Here is a 17,118-nt window from a genome sequence, read left to right as displayed (position 1 = left end):
TGAATTTAACGAATCTTTTTCTTTTTGGAATCGATCGATACTATCGATATTAGTGTGAATATATCACTTTCGAATTTTGAAATAAAATTCTTCGATTCCAAAAAGGAATTTCATTTTTTGTTTTTCCGTTTTTTTTCGCCTTTTGAAATTCAAAAGTTAATTCTGTTGGCGCCTTTGAGATTTGTGTGTGTGTGTGTGTTAGAATCTAATATATAGCCAGAAAGAATCCAATTGAATGACGCATGATTCCTGCATTCTTTGTTGATGATATATAGTGGACAAGAAGAATTTCCAACAAAAACAACAACAAAAAAACAATTTGGCCATGGATCCATGGATGATAATCTTTTACTAATCATTTACTAATTATCGTATGCAATTAGTAAAAAAAACTTTGCTCCAATCGATTCATTATTTAGGGATTATTTATGTTTTTTTCGGCCAAAAGTCAAGTTGAAGTTAGAAGTTTCAAATTTTGGAATTCAATGGAAGCATCATCAAACATTCGAACATCATCATTCACTATATATGAAAAAAAGCGGATGATTTCAACGCGGAATGCCTATGCATAGAACATTACCCAAAACCAAAACCAAAAAAAAAAAACTTTGTAAAATCCCTGATCGACCAGATTTTCGCGGAACTAAAAAGCAAAAGTAACGGCATCCACAGAGAGTGCAAAAGAGATTGGATGGGATGTTGTTGTTAAAAAAAACATCTCGATTCATTATTCGTTTTGGGAGAAAAAAAAATCAAACTTTTTTTTTCTGTGTTCCAAAAACCGAATCAATCAAAAGTTAGCGAATGAATGAGCTCTCACTGACTCTCTCTCTCTCTCTCTCTCTCTCTCTCTCTCTCTCTCTCTCTCTCTCTCTCTCTCTCTCTCTCTATGGACCAAGTCTCTGGATCAGTTGGATAACCGTGTTCAACTGTGTTCGTTGTGTGCTAACGGAGTGTTAGTAATGAGAAAAGAGAGGAAGAATTTCTAAACCCGAATGAACAGTTATGAGGGTGGTTCGTTGTTCGTTTCGTTTCATTTCATTCCATTCATTTTGTTTATTGTCGAATTAAGAGGAATTATCGATGAACACGCAAAAAATAAAAATATGAAACGTTTGGTTGATGGGCAGATGGTTCGAATTGTGAATGTTTTGTTTTGTTTTGTTTTTTGTCAAATCGAATGAATTTCGGATTTTGTCGAAATTTTGTTTTTTTGATTGTCAAATTTTGAAGTGAAGTGAACATGTAAGGAATGTGTTTTTGTGCGTAAAAATGTTTGTTCAATAAATTAGCCAACGAAGAAGACGACGATTACGTGCATTGAATACGGAAATAATGCAGCAGGATTTTCTTTTCTTCTTTTTTTTTCATCGATTGTTCCCGATATGAAATCCCGATACATCTTCGATAGTGAATCGTTTGTTTGTTGTTGTTGATTTTTTTTCAGAATGATTTTCTTAAAATCCATTCGTACTGTCATTCAGCTGTTTATTTTTGCTTCATCGTTATTATTTCCATTATTGCTGATTAGCAATGTATTCAGTGAAGAATGTAAGTGCTTAAAATGATTGATTGGCTCATTGCGGATTAACTTTTTGCTTTCATTTTTCCCACTCACTTTCCCCGCCACCACCACCATAGTGCCCAACATTGAATTTGGTCCAAAATCAATAACGGTAGTTGCCGGTGAAAATGTAACATTATCATGTGGTACATTACCGAATAATGATTCACAATTAACAATAAATTGGCAACGTAATGGTCAATCAATACCATTATCACGTCATCGACAAACATTATTACATATACCGGATAATGGATCAATATCAAGTCTTCACATTGATTATGTTAGTGAATTGGATGAAGGTGTTTATCAATGTACTGCTCGTAATGAATTAGGACTTGATGTTTCACGACCAGCACGGCTTTCGGTTCAATGTAAGTTGTTGTTGTTGTTGATGATTGATTTGATTTGATGATGATAATGCTGATCTATTCAAATTCAAATTTGGATAAAGATGGCGCCAAAATAACCGGTGGTCAACGTTTTGTTTATAATGTTACGAAAGGAACAAATGTTCCTATTGAATGTAATGCACGAGGACAACCAGCACCTAAAATTGAATTATTCATCGATAATCGATCGGTAATTATTCACTTTACTTTACTCAAAACAGGAATTTAACTGATTTATTTTTTTCCGTTACTTAGCTAATCGATGGTGAACATTATTCAAATGTTTTCATTCAATTCAATGCAACCAACACTACGAATATTACTTGTAAAGCAACAAATTTTCTTACATCAATCAATCAAACAGTTGAAGATGTTCGAATATATGAAATTTATGTACAAGAAATTCAAGGTAAGTTGATCAAAATGATATAATCAGTAAACGAAAGTAACATTGTTCATTTTATTCCGGCGAAAGAACCAACCGAACAATTAGAATCAATCGAATTGGAAGAAGAGGAAAAAAAACGAATGTTACCGGATGGTTATTGTGCACCATATATGGGACAAATATGTCGTGAACATGTACCACGTAATTCATTAGTTTTTTATAATGTTAGCGATATTGATGATTTTGCACATAATATTAATGAAGAAATTGTTAAAAATTTATGGAAAGAATTAATACAATCATTACAGGAACCATGTAAAAATGCAGCTGAAAAATTACTTTGTCATTATGCATTTCCACAATGTTCATGGTCGAAAAGATTTCCAATGGGTAAACCATTATGTCAAGAAGATTGTATAGCTATACGTGAATCATTTTGTAATCGTGAATGGGCATTGCTTGAAGATAATCGTCAACGTGGTGTTTATTTTAAATCACGTGGTCATTTTCGTTTGCCCATTTGTGAACAATTACCATCACATGCTAATCAAACAAATCCGGAACAATGTTCACATGCTGAATTGACTACATTTCGTTCGGATAAAGCAACTATCGATTGTATTGAAGGTCGTGGTCGTTTTTATCAAGGCACTATAAATATAACCAAACATGGTCTGCCATGTCAACGATGGGATTCACAAACACCACATGCACATAATCGACCACCATTTGTATTTGAAGAGATTTGGAATTCGGAAAATTATTGTCGTAATGCTGGTGGTGAAGAACCATTACCATGGTGTTATACAGCCGATCCATATGTTCGTTGGCAACATTGTGACATTACACCTTGTGAACGAAACAATACAAATAATAATGATGATTATCATGGTGATGGTTCAACAATAATTACCATCAATAATTCAAATTTATCATTTCGAACATTTGCATCTTATCTAATGGATTGGATTCGTCGACCATTAAGCAGTGTATTACATGTTCAACATCCATTATTATTACCATTAAGTATTGGATTGGTCATAATGTTTATCGTAATTGTTACATCGATCATTACGTTAATGATTCGTCGAATTCGTTATCGAATGAATTTGTATGCATCAACTATGACAGCAATCGAAGGATCTTTACCTACCGATTTAGATCTTTCAAAATTACCATCCAATAATACTTATCATTGTACATCAGCTATATTGAATCCAAAACTTGAACCACTGGAATATCCACGTAATAAAATCATTTATATTCGTGATATTGGTTGTGGTGCATTTGGTCGGGTATTTCTAGCCAAAGCACCTGGATTATTAGCCGATGAGGAAACAACTTCGGTTGCTGTAAAAGTATTACGTCAAGAAGCCAGTATTGATATGCAATCAGATTTTGAACGTGAAGCAATACTTATGTCTGAATTTGATCATCCAAATGTTGTTCGATTATTAGGTGTTTGTGCACTTGGTAAACCAATGTGTCTACTGGTTGAATATATGGCATATGGTGATCTTGCTTCATTTCTACGAACATTAGGTCCAGCAAACTATGTAATACGTCATCCAAATCAAGAAGCATTTGTTGATCTGCCGAAAAAAATGACCACCGAAGAATTGATAAAAGTAGCCAAACAAATTTCATCCGGTATGGTATATTTATCCAGCAAACATTTCGTACATAGAGATCTGGCTACACGTAATTGTCTAGTCAATGATAAATTGGTGGTAAAAATTTCTGACTTTGGTCTTTCACAACGAATGAAAGCAGCTAATTATTATCGTGCTGATATTGCTAACGATGCATTACCAATACGTTGGATGCCATTAGAAGCAATATTATATGGTCGATTTACAACTGCAAGCGATGTTTGGTCATTCGGTGTATTATTATGGGAAATATTCTCTTATGCATTACAACCATATTATGGCCTTACACATGAACAAGTGATTTGTTATCTAAAAGAAGGTAATCTATTAACAAAACCAGAATCATGTCCCGATCAAATATATGATCTAATGAAAACATGTTGGCAATCGGAACCATCAACCAGGCCATCATTCGAATCATTAGAATTTTCATTGAAAGATTTTTGTCTTCCTTCTTCTTCAATTTCGATTTCCGAAAATGTTTTGACCGATTGAATTTAGCTCAAACATTTCATCACATTCAGTCACCACACACACATACCACACTTGATTATTATCATCGTATTTATTGATTATGATCATATCTTTTTTTTGCCAAAGAAATTAAAAAAAAATAAAAATAAAATGTTTCAAAAAAAAAAATTATCAACATTTTTTTCTCTCTCAATAGATGGTGTTCCAAAAATGTAACATCATTTATGAATGTCATTTCGAATGTTTGGTTTTTATAAAAAAAACTTGCGCGTTTTCTTTTCTTTTTGTTTGCCACTACCCCCACATATACATGCATTGTTTATTTGATAAAATGTCGAAACCAAAAAATGCTTGTTTGTTTAACTGAAATTTTTTCTTTTTTCGATTGTTTTGGTTTTGAATTTTTCAATTTCAAAAAATAAAAAAAATTGATTCTATTTTTTCGTTTGATTTATTTTCATCAATTTTGCTACATTTTGTTATCTTTTTTTTCTCTCTCTGAATTCTCTTTGTTTGCGGAATTTGTTTTCTTGTCACCAAATATATAGCTCATGTGTAAGATTCTATTGACAGAATGGCTGATTCGAATATTGAATCATTAAATGATGTTGATATTGTAGCCGTACCTTTTACTACACATTTAGATGATGATTTTGATGGTAAGTATAATCATTTATGATTATAATCATCATTGTTAATCTTGAAATATATAGCTGTCAATTTGAACGAACCATTCATGACCAATTGGAAAGAAACAGTTGATGATGATGATCATGATCTATTATATCCATCGGCTCCACAAGTTTTAATCGATTCACCACCATTGTTATCAAATGATAATAATAATAATGTTGATCACGAAGATGATAATGATAATAATGATGATAATGATGATGAAGACGATGATGGTGATGATGATGATGATGATGATACAAATCATTCACAAGAATTATCAAATCCACAAAGATCATCTTCAATTAATCCAAGCAGAAAATGGCAACCTAAACAAGTACAAATCAAAACATTGGAAGGCGAATTTAGCGTTACAATGTGGTCTCATGGTACGTTTTTTACAGTAATCGAAACAGACAACATCTAATGATTTTTTTCTTTTCCTGACCATCTCTGTATACAGATGATATGCCAGCCATAAATTTTATGGAAGATTTTCCAACCGATAACAACAATGTTTCGATCGAAGATATTCTACCTTCTGGATTCTATAAGAATTGTCCTCAACCAATCGATGATAATTGTCCAACAATTATGTATGTGTTGTATTATATTTTTCCAAAGTGAATGGATTGATTAATTTGTTTTGTCCATTTGTTCCAGTGTAAAGAATACCAATTCGAATCAAGTTTCATCGAATAGAAAATTATTGGGCGAACATGAACTACGTACGATAGCATGTCCACATAGAGGTTGTATGAAAATGTTTCGTGATAATAGTGCTATGCGAAAACATCTTCATACACATGGTCCACGTGTACATGTTTGTGCTGAATGTGGAAAATCATTTGTCGAATCAAGTAAACTAAAACGTCATCAATTAGTGCATACGGGCGAAAAACCATTTCAGGTATATAGAATATTCTTCTTTGATTAATTCAAATTTTCGATAATAATAATAATTGTTGAAAAAACAGTGTACATTCGATGGATGTGGAAAACGATTTTCATTGGATTTCAATCTTCGTACTCATGTTAGAATTCATACAGGTAAATTACTAATGATAATCATAAATGAATGAATAATGATTTTTTGTTGATAATAATAGGTGATCGTCCATATGTCTGTCCATTTGATGGTTGTCTGAAAAAATTTGCCCAATCAACTAATCTTAAATCACATATTTTAACGCACGCCAAATCGAAAAATTATTCCAATCCAACCACCAATAATAACTCGAATAATAAACCACCACCACCATTACAATGTTCGGTAAAAAAAATGATTACAGCAGTTGTGGATGTTGGTATGGAAGCTGCTGCTGCAGTTGCTGCAGCAGCAGCCGGTGCAAATAACAATGCCAATAATAATCATAATAATAATAATCATTCCATTCAAACGATTGGATCGGAACCACGTTTAATTATATCGGATGTAGTAAACGATGTGGTTCATCATACTATTCGATCATCATGATAATAATAATATATATGAATTGAATGGAGGGGGAAATTTGTAAATATTTTGAAAAACATTTTATATTTTTGAAAAACAAAAACATAACATTTAGTCATTATAGACACACACAAGCAAAAGCATGAATTATTTTATATTTTGTTTCCATGAAACAAAATAAAAGCCATCAAAGTTATTCTTTGTTGTTGTTTAGTAATTTTTCAATTTTTTTACATGCTTTCCATTTGGAATTAGATTTACGAATCAAATTACCAGCGTTTGTACAACGTTCGATCATTATTTTATCGGAAAAAATTTGCTGTATCAATTGAATCAATTGATTCGATTCAAAACGATGAGGATTAATACGATAACCAAAACCTTTTTCCATAATACGTTGTGCATTATCATGTTGATCGGCAAACAATGGCATTACAATCATTGGTTTACCATATGACATTGTTTCGGTAACAGTATTATTACCACCATGTGTAATAACTAAATCTACCAAAGGTAAAATTGACATTTGTGGTAGATATGATTGTCCATACATATTTTCGGAAAGCGATAATTGTTGATGTGATTGTCCAGTAGAAACAATTATTTGATGTGGACAGCCGGCCAATTCATTAAGAATTTTTTGCATCAATGTTACATTTGTACTACCAAATGTTCCCAGTGAAAAATAAATCAATTTAACTGTATCACTCAGTCGAGTTTTGATGTTTTCGGGTAATTCGAATGTTTTGTTATCATTGTCATCGGTGGTGGTGGTAGATTGTTGACGACAAAATCCATCCAAACGTACAACATTTTCCGGTAATGTAATAATATCCGTATAATCTAATTGTTCAGGATAACCATAAATATTGAAATGTGGTGATAGAAATAAAAATTGATTTTTGTTCACATCAGGACATTGATAATGTTTGTTTAATTCATTTTGACAATATTGCAAACTGGATTGATATGTTTTACGAAATTTATCATAAAAATCTGCCCAACCAGAACGATTATCGGTTGGCAAACCCGATGTAATCGGTGGTAACAATTGTGAATTGAATAAATGAAGTGGATTATGACTGCAAAGATATGCCCATGGTATTTGACCATATGCAATACATGGTGGAATCAGAATATAATCAACAATCACCAGATCAGGTTTTTGTTCACTTAACGATTGCCGGATTTGTTCATGAACTTTTTGGATATCATTGATCATTGAAAAACCAAAAAAATTACTATTCTTATGACGATCAAAAACATCCAATTGATCATATGGTGATAAATCTGCTAGCAGATTTGAATTGATAATTGTTTCACGTAATTTACCTTGATCAACATCTTTATTCTCTACTTGCTTCTTAGCATCATCAGTATCATCAACGACAGCATTTTCATGCAAGATAATTTCTTTGAAGCCAAGTTTTTCAAATGTACCAATGCTTGATGGTTTATTGAAAAAATAAATTTCATGGCCACATTTAGCTAATTCTTGAGCCAAACCGACACATGCATTAATATGGCCAGCACCTTCGGATGAAAGAAAGATAATTTTCAATTGTTTATTTTTCTGTTCAGACATCGTTGGTTGTTTTTGCTGGTGAAACCAAATGAATGACTCAAACCATGGATAGAAAAAAAAATCATCTGGAGTTTATTATTTTGGAGTGTATTTTGGCGTTTACACTCCGAATTTTTTATTTTTTAAATAACGGAATTGATGCAAAACATCAATCCAAATTGATCCCAATAAAATAAAAAATTTATTTCTTTTTTTGTTTGTTTTTTTGCAATGAAAAATATTCAATTAAAAATAAAACAAAAATATAGAGAGCGAAGAGAGAAAAAAGAAATTGATTTTTTTTTTTTTTTGTTTGTTTTGAAAATCAAGATTCGCGAATGTCATTCGATTCGAGTCGTTTTTGCTTCGAAACAATCTTGTTTTTGTGTTTGTTTTTTGGAAGAAAATAATAATAGAAAAATTTTCAATTTTCTGGCTAGATAAATTATTGAATATTTGATGATGATTTTGACAATTTTTTTTTCATGCTAAATTTCTAACAATGTTTGAAAAAAAACAAATCAAAGATGAATGAATGAATGAGAGAAGAAATTGCAACACGGATGAAATGATGATGATAATGATGAAAAATAAGCATTCGATGATAAAAAACAAGAATATATTCGCGTTTGAATGTTGGTTGGTTGGTTGATTGATGATGAAAAAAAAAATTTTGGAAATTTTCTTGATTCTATATGTTGGTTTTTGTTGTTGTTGATTCAATTTGATGAGGATGATGATGAATGTTTGATGAATATAAAATGATTTTAACATTGACAATCTGAACGATTCCCGCTACCATCTTGTCTACCACCATTTGCATTTGTTGTTGATGATGATGAAAGAACCGGGCTTGGTTTATGTTGTACACCAGATTCAGCTGCATTCAAATCCAATGAACCATCCTGGATATTTGAAAATATACGACGTGCAGTTTCAAGAAATGCTTCTTCAACACCATCACCAGTTTTTGCTGATGTTTCAATAAACATTAAACCATTTTCATCGGCAAATTGTTTAGCTTCTTCATATGTAACATCACGTTGTGAATCTAAATCCGATTTATTACCAATTAAAAATATAACCGTATTTGGATTGGTTAAATTTCGGGCATCAGTCAGCCATGAACTTAAATGATTATAAGTGGAACGTCTCCTATAAGTTTTCAAAATTAAAATTGATTTTCTTGAAACAAAATCATCAACCTCAAAACATACGTAATATCATAGACCATAAGTGCACCGGCTGCACCACGATAATAACTACGTGTTACGGCACGAAATCTTTCCTGTTTTGTTAGCCAAAAAATCAATTAAAACGATTGAATCAATAAATCAACAACAACAGTACAGTACCTGACCGGCTGTATCCCATATTTGTAGCTTAATTTTTTGTCCACCAACTTCAATAATACGTGTACCAAATTCAACACCGATTCTGTAATATGAATAACAACGAAAAAAAAATTCAGTAAAAAAAATGAAAATTTCATCAATTTTTTTCGCAGAAAAATCAAACTTACGTATGTGGACAATCAGCCATGACTGAATGATATTGTGAAAATGGAAAAAAAGTGAAAATTTGATCAAAATTCTGTCGTTGCAAAATCGATTTTGGGGGGGAAAGGAAACTTACATTTTTTATCAGTAAATTGATGAAGTAAACATGATTTTCCAACACCCATATCACCTATAATTATATATTTAAATATATAGGAATAATTATATGGACCAGATGCAGTCGACATTTTCTAATTTTTTTGTTTGTTTATGATTTTCACTTTGAACAAAAAAAAACCCCTCAAAACTTTATATTTTTATTTACACACAAGAATCTTCCTCGATAGAAATTTGAATATCGATGATGATGATTGAAAAATGTGCTCAAAACACATACACAAAACACACAAACACAAAAACAGAAATAATCAGGTTTCGATGTCAAATTGAATGAAAAAGATATTGGCCAAAAACAACGAAAAACACCTAATACACGTATGCAAAAACACACTGAATATTATTGTTATTGTTGATATATATAGAGTGTGTATGGCTATTTGATTTTCAAGAGTAAAAATTGTTGTTTGTTTGTTGTTGTTTGAATTTTTCACCTATATAATGATGATGAGGAAAAGTAGAAAACTTATTAATAATGATAATGGGATATAATATGAAATATTTAAAAACAAAAAAAAACATGAATTTCATTAAACAAAGACGAAGTTCAGGTGGAAAAAAATTTTGGGAAAAACTCTTTCAGTAGAAAGAAAAAAAATACCTGGAAAATTTTTCGCTGTTCGTTTGATTGATGTTGCGTTTTTGTTTTTTTTTTAATCAGGGGTGTATATATTTGTTGTTTTATCAACAACAAAATTGACAAACAGACGTCGATGGTGGTGTATGCACAGAAATTATCAAATAATGATGATTATGATTATGATGCTGTTTGATGAAACGCAGTTGTTGTTGTTTGTTTGTCGTTGCTATAGTCGTGATTTTTTTTTTGTTTTGGTTTTGATTTTGGTATCCAATCAAAAATGGAAAAAAAATTATCTAATTACGCTGATGATGACATTTATAGAAGCAAGAAAAACCAAAAAAAAATTAAAGGAAAATTTTCAAAAAAACAAAAAATTAATTTTCAAAAAATACTGACCATCAAAATGATGATAACAGAGAATCATTCTGGTTTTTTTTTGTTTTGTTTTGGCTCAACTTTATCGTTGTTGTTGTTGTTGTTTTCGCAAAGATCTTCTTTACACATCTGATTTTTTTTTTTGTATTCGATTGTTGTTGTTGTTGGAAAGTTTTCTTTTCATCGAAAGGGGGAATATGACAACGAACATGAAATGAATTCAAAGAGAGAAAGAGAGAAATATATTTACCACTACTACCATTTGAATGAATATGAAGGAAATATTTCTATATATTTTTTCCGAAACCAAACCAAAAATTTTATCATTTTTTTTTTTTTTTTTTGTTCGTAAATTCGAATAAAAAATGATAATGTTTTTTTTTGTTCGTTTCGTTTTGGATTTCAATTCATTTCATGACTCATGCTGTATGTGGATAATGTATCAATTTCGCTCATTTCATTTTGGTAAATCATCAAACAAAATCTCCCAAAAAAAACATAAAACATCTGAAATCGAGAATGACGTTTTGTTTTTTCCCTTTATCAATGAGCAGATGATGTGAAACGAAAAAAAAACTTGTTTTTACATTCAAAATCGATCGATAGATGGCGTTATTAGATTCTTATTTTGAAGAAAAAAAAATTCGTTCGATTTTTTTTGCAATTCAAGAATTCCAGAATCATCAAGATTTGAAAACAAAAAAAACAGAAAAAAAAAAGAATTTATTCATTTTTAAATACAAATAAAACATTGTAAAACAATAAAATAGAATGTAGAATTTATGATGATGATGATAATGTTTGATGATAGGAATTGTTTGTTTTTTTTAATTTTCCATCAAGAAAATTCTGTTTTTTTTTATGATTCTGTAAAAATTCTGTTCTGAACAATTATATTGCACAAATGTTTGACATTTAACTTCTAAATGGTATAACAAGAAAAAAAAATATCAACTAAAATTGCACCAATTTGTAAAATTTGCAAATGTAAATTTAAAAACAATGTTTTTGTATCCAAAAGTTGTTTATCTTTTTTTTTTGTTGAGTCATTTATGTCATCGTTTCATATCTTCTTGAACCACATTCATAACAAAATTTGGCCATTACATTTGGATATTTTGTACCACATTGATGACAAAATCTTGGTCTAATTTCATGATCAATAATTTGTTGTTTTTGTTGATGATGATGATTATCAATTAATATTGAATTATCATTCAATTCAATTTCATTTAAAGAACTATTACGTAATAATAAATGATTATTATTAATTGGTTCAATATCAGACATTGTTGGTGAATTAATCATATCGGCTCTAAATGTACGATTACTTGTTTTACTACCCGAACGATTTGATTGTTGTGATTTTAATCGATTAATATTATCACATTCATTAACTGTTTCTAATAATTGATTTGTACAACCATTCAAACCAAAACCACCAACAATAACACCTAATCCAGAATCTGTTGAATCTGATGTTGACATTCGGGCTTCATCACTATTTGCTGAATTTTGTCGAATTATTGAATCAGATTGCTGATGATGATCATGATTTGATAATTCTGTTATACGACCATTATTATGATGTGTTTGTAATGGCAATGGTGGTTGTTGACCTATCATCATATTACCAACCATATCATTATCACTGATTCTATTAACAAGACCATTATTATTGGCTGTTGACCATATTGGATTGTCATAGAGACGATTAATATATTGATCGATACGTTTTTTAATATCACCACCACCACCACCACCTTCTACCAACATTTGTTGTAGATTAGTTTCCGATCTTGATAAAATATTTCTGTTATTAAATAAATAAATAAATTGAATAAATAAACGAATTGATTTTTATCTAAATGTAAACATAGGAATTAAAGCGAAAAAAGATGAATGAATCCTACCTATTATTATCATTATCATTACGATTATTTGTTTTATTTGTTGATTTTTTAACAGGTGAAATACCACCAATACGTACACCGGGTACTGTTTTAGGTGAATCATCATAAATAGCCATTGAATTTCTACGTAAAATATGTTCAATATCTTGAAATTGATCAATAATTGATTTGGCATGATTATTTAGATGATGATTTGGAAATTTTTCCTTAAATTTCATAATTGGTGCAGATTTTTCATGATTACGATTACGACTTGGATTACGATCTGGATTAATACCGGTATCAATTTTACTTGTTACTGTTAATTTTGTAACATGACCATTTATATTTCCTGTTGTTGTTTTTTTAATAAATTTTTGATTATTTTTACTGCTATTGTTCGGTGTATTCGTTGTTGTTGTGCGTCTTGATAACGAAGGTGATTTATTCGTATGAATTTTTGAATTATTCATCGTTGTTGTCGCAGTAGTTTTTGCCATTTTAACTGCAGCAGGTAAATTATCTGAACTTTTTGATATAATTCTTGTATTATTTCGTCGATGATGATTAATTGTTGATGAATTTTCATTGGTTTTTGTTGATTTCGATGGTTTATCTTTTGATTTCGAACGAATTGTTGTCGATGTCGATGTTACTGATGATGTTGATGATATTGTCGAACCGGTACTCGATAATGTTGTTATTGATTTTGATCTTGATAATAATGATTTACCATTATTATTTGTACTTGAAACATTCGGTTTATACTGAAAAACGAATAAAGAAACAAAAATTCATTAGAAAAAATTCAATTAAAACACCGAAACGCGGTTGGATATTGAAAACAACAACAAAAAAAAAATATCGATCCATTTTACCCCCATTGTAGCATGCATACAGAATGAATTTTTTTAGGGCAGAAAAATTTTCACCCAATCAATCCGCGATCGATCGAATCGATTATTATCGAAATCTATTTTGGCCATATCCGTTTTAATTGCTGTTGTTGTCGATCAAAAAGCGATTAGCAACAAAAACAACAAACAACAAAAACCAATTGGAGAAAAACAAAACAGAAAAACATTTCTCTATTCATAACTTAATCGATAACTAACGATAATGAATGATTTATTTATTTATATATGTTTGAAGTTCAAGGATGTCATAATTTTTTTCAAGTTTCATTTTCATTCTGACTTGTTTTAAATTTGAAAAAAAAATTCAAACATATTTTCCGGCAAACAAAAAACTAACGAATCGTTAATTTTTGGTAGGCCTGAATCGATAATATCGATTATTTTTAGTTTTTTCAACAAAAAAAATTGTCATTACTTTCTTATGATCTTCATACATTTTTTCTTCAAAAAAAAAGAAATTCAAAAACTTTGAAGTTCATGTTTATTCTGTTTCGCTTTTTTTTTCTTCTTCTTTTGCTTTCTTTCTTTCTTCAATGTCAAACACGCAAACAATTTAAAATTTCTTCCGAAATAGAACAGAAAAGAAGAAAAATTTTAAATTGTAAAATCGATTCCGAAAAAAAATGATGATGAACTTGACATTGGCATCAATTTCTACCTATCTATCATTCTTTCTCCAAAACAAAATAAATGAGGGAAAAAACAAATTACATAATTTCTGTTTTACCTTTGTCCGTGCTTTCATACGTTCTAATGCTTCTTGATTTTTTTGTAAATTTTGTTGTCGATCTTGTTGTTTACGTTTTGATTCAGCACACCATTCAATATGACGATCAGCAGCTTTGATTGAAAATCTTCGTTGACATGTTGGACATTCAGTAAAACCTGCCGGTATTGTTTTTTGATTATCCATTGGATTATCACCATTGCCATCACCATCACCATCATCAATATTATTATCATCGATTGATACACCACGTGCTGCACGTATTGTACGAATAAATTCTTGATGTTGTTGTCGCCAATTGGATTGTTTTGTCGTCGACGAATCATTTTTATCCGATTTTATCGTTTTCTTTGTTTTAATCAGGTTTTTATTCGTTGATTTCAATACTGGTTCATTGATAGTAATTTCTGTCGGCACCAAGTTGATTTTATCCAAATTTTCAGCCCTCTGTTTTGCTGCATCGAATAATTTTCTCTTTTTTTCCTTAATTTTTTGACATATTATTAAATGTTTTTCCTGTTTGGAAACAAAAAAGAAAAAGTTAGAATTCATTATTCGTTATTTGTGAATTTCCTGGATATTCTTTAAAAACAACAACAAAGCGAAAACACCGCCCTATCGATTTGGAATATTAAAACAAAAAACACTGTTCTATATGAGATCGATTTTTTGTTTTTTTTTCCTGAATTGATTGATTGATTGATTGATTGTGTTTTCTGTGTCAGGTCAATGAAATGTTTTTTTTTGTGGATGGAATATACACAGTGGGAAAAAGCAAAAAAACAAGAACAAAGTTTACTACTTACCAATCGATCGGATAAAAATTTTCGTTGACATAATGTACATGGTATTAGATTTTGATTCTCTTTTGCTGAATTATTATTATTATCAACAACATTATCACCAACATTATCATTGGATAATTTTACATTATCATCATCATCATCGAACATTGAATCATCATTTTTTTCTTTATTCTTGACAAAATTATCCATTGATTTCATTGAATATTCTTGCTGTAGTTGTTGTTGTTGTTGTTGCTGGTGTAAATAAATATTATCGACAATATTATCATCAACATTTTCAATATGCATAGTTTTTAGTTTTTTGTTTTCATTGATTCATTTGATATTTTGGTTTTTTTTACAGCAAACTTTCTGAGCAAGCACTTGAAATCACCAGAAATAACACACACACAGAAAAAGATGAAAACAAATTAATCACCAGAATGAGATCAAAGGATAAATTTGAATGACGACGATACACTAATGAAATATAAAAAGAAACAAAAACATTAGAAAAAAAATCAACCAAAATGACTTTACACATACCATGGACAGAATAAACTAATAAAAAATGAAAATGAAACCGAAAATAACAAAAAACATTATCGTCGTCGTCGTCGGTAGAATTGTGGAATATTTTCCATTTTTTTTGCCCAATTCTTGTGTTTCATAATCGGGAATTGTATAGTATTTTCTTTCTTCAATATTTTTTTCGGGCAAAAACATTATCAGAACATTAACGACCAAAAGGTAACCAATGGATACGGTATTCTGGTCGTTCCAAAAAAAAACATTCGAAATTCTTTTTTTTTCGAATCGAGCATGCGTTCGATTCGTTTCGAATGTTTTTTCATTTCGAATGTTTTTCGTTTCGAATGTTTTTTTTTTTTTTTTTGGTTTCGGGAATTTTATTAAATGACGTTAATCATTTAAATGATTATATCGTGATGGTGTACAGGAATGATAATGGTGGCGGTGGTGGTGAAGAAATGGAATCCTAGAAACCAGGATTCCATCAGAAAAAAAGAATTTGTTATCGGTTTGAAATCTGCTATATATATCTCTTGATAAAAATTGGAGCAATTTTCGTTTGTTTTGGCTACGCCAAGGATTCTTTTATGTTTTTTTACCTTCAATTTTCTTTTCGAAAAATAATTTAACGTTTTGTTTTGTTTTTTGAAGGTTTTCCAAATCGTTGATTATTGTGGCTTTCGCAAAACGATGATGATGATGATGAACGAAACGGAGAAAAAATTCTCACAATTTGTTTCTCCCAGAAAAAACAAACAAAAAACCACATACCAAAAACCCCAATATGACACACACACTAAAACAAAGCAAAACAATCATCATGATGGTCATCGAAGCCGAACCAAAAAAAAAAAAAAAAACAGAAAACACAGACCAAACTAATAATGATCATAAACATTTAACTCTTCAATGACATTTTGATTATGTTTTCTGTTTATCTTCTGATGTCATTTTGGTCATCATCATCATCATCATAATCATCAGTTTGTTCCATGGCTTTAAATTCAAATGAATTATCCGAATTCTTAAATGCGAAAACAAAAAACAAAGAAAACATAATTTACACACGGAAACAACAACAACAACAAAACTCACATATATTTTTCTAATATTTCTACCCTGATGGCTCCCATTATGTTGTTTTTGCCTTATATTTTATTTTGTTTGTTTGTTTTGTTTGCTGATCTTTTAATCTTTTGATAATGATGATTATGATGATGACGGTTATTTTCTGATTGCTGTTGATTGTTTGCTGTTTCACACTCGTAATTTTTTTTTCTTTTTTCGCAAAAAAAACTACTTGTTGATTTAAGCCATTATATATAGGTGTTTGTTTTGATATTTTCGTTCGTTTTGTTCGGGTGCAATATTTATCTGACAAGAAAAAAAAATGTCTTTCATCAGACCATGACATTTGCATTTAACGAATTATCATCATCATCATCATCATCATCATGGCCAAATGATGAT

The 17,118-nt window shown here is 30.3% G+C and overlaps 5 protein-coding genes across 6 annotated transcripts in view; 2 read left to right on the top strand and 3 right to left on the bottom strand.

The window, feature by feature from the left end:
- Window positions 1-481: 481 nt before the first annotated feature.
- On the top strand, window positions 482-4,616 carry LOC113799208 (tyrosine-protein kinase transmembrane receptor Ror2-like). The gene is made up of 5 exons (XM_027349807.2): window positions 482-1,551; window positions 1,642-1,938; window positions 2,019-2,146; window positions 2,212-2,365; window positions 2,432-4,616. Exons 1-5 carry the CDS (start codon window positions 1,449-1,451, stop codon window positions 4,489-4,491), a joined length of 2,742 nt encoding a protein of 913 aa, XP_027205608.2. The 5' UTR covers window positions 482-1,448; the 3' UTR covers window positions 4,492-4,616.
- Window positions 4,617-4,986: 370 nt separating this feature from the next.
- Window positions 4,987-6,794, top strand: LOC113799212 (uncharacterized). The gene is made up of 6 exons (XM_027349811.2): window positions 4,987-5,129; window positions 5,184-5,531; window positions 5,606-5,738; window positions 5,806-6,052; window positions 6,120-6,192; window positions 6,252-6,794. Exons 1-6 carry the CDS (start codon window positions 5,045-5,047, stop codon window positions 6,617-6,619), a joined length of 1,254 nt encoding a protein of 417 aa, XP_027205612.2. The 5' UTR covers window positions 4,987-5,044; the 3' UTR covers window positions 6,620-6,794.
- The window catches only part of LOC113799211 (NDP-glycosyltransferase YjiC-like), a 52,447-nt gene continuing 40,841 nt past the window's right edge, over window positions 5,513-17,118 (bottom strand). The window contains exon 2 of one of the 2 annotated variants that reach the window (XM_075824043.1): window positions 5,513-8,050. In XM_075824043.1, coding sequence (XP_075680158.1) covers window positions 6,792-8,050 — 1,259 coding nt within the window. In that variant the 3' untranslated portion in view covers window positions 5,513-6,791. Of the gene's footprint in view, window positions 8,250-17,118 lie in introns of those variants that run through there. The other variant, XM_027349810.2, reaches the window with a different exon arrangement.
- On the bottom strand, window positions 8,346-11,301 carry Rab14 (RAS oncogene family member Rab14). The gene is made up of 8 exons (XM_075824044.1): window positions 11,047-11,301; window positions 10,818-10,972; window positions 10,440-10,723; window positions 9,798-10,272; window positions 9,685-9,706; window positions 9,518-9,599; window positions 9,380-9,450; window positions 8,346-9,317 (listed from the first exon to the last, which is right to left on the bottom strand). The coding sequence occupies exons 4-8, from the start codon at window positions 9,907-9,909 to the stop codon at window positions 8,930-8,932; spliced, it is 675 nt and encodes a 224-aa protein (XP_075680159.1). The 5' UTR covers window positions 9,910-10,272; window positions 10,440-10,723; window positions 10,818-10,972; window positions 11,047-11,301; the 3' UTR covers window positions 8,346-8,929.
- Window positions 11,505-16,531, bottom strand: LOC142646065 (uncharacterized). Its single transcript, XM_075824040.1, has 5 exons — window positions 15,664-16,531; window positions 15,139-15,597; window positions 14,333-14,848; window positions 12,710-13,455; window positions 11,505-12,609 (listed from the first exon to the last, which is right to left on the bottom strand). Exons 2-5 carry the CDS (start codon window positions 15,424-15,426, stop codon window positions 11,847-11,849), a joined length of 2,313 nt encoding a protein of 770 aa, XP_075680155.1. The 5' UTR covers window positions 15,427-15,597; window positions 15,664-16,531; the 3' UTR covers window positions 11,505-11,846.

This window comes from Dermatophagoides pteronyssinus, unplaced genomic scaffold (assembly GCF_027571235.1).
Source record: "Dermatophagoides pteronyssinus isolate colony J.1.1.1.1 unplaced genomic scaffold, Derpt_VIB-CSIC_2022.12 sq0045, whole genome shotgun sequence".
Classification (NCBI taxonomy): domain Eukaryota; kingdom Metazoa; phylum Arthropoda; class Arachnida; order Sarcoptiformes; family Pyroglyphidae; genus Dermatophagoides; species Dermatophagoides pteronyssinus.
Note: the sequence above shows the minus strand (reverse complement) of the source record. Positions and strands in the feature narration are given on the sequence as shown.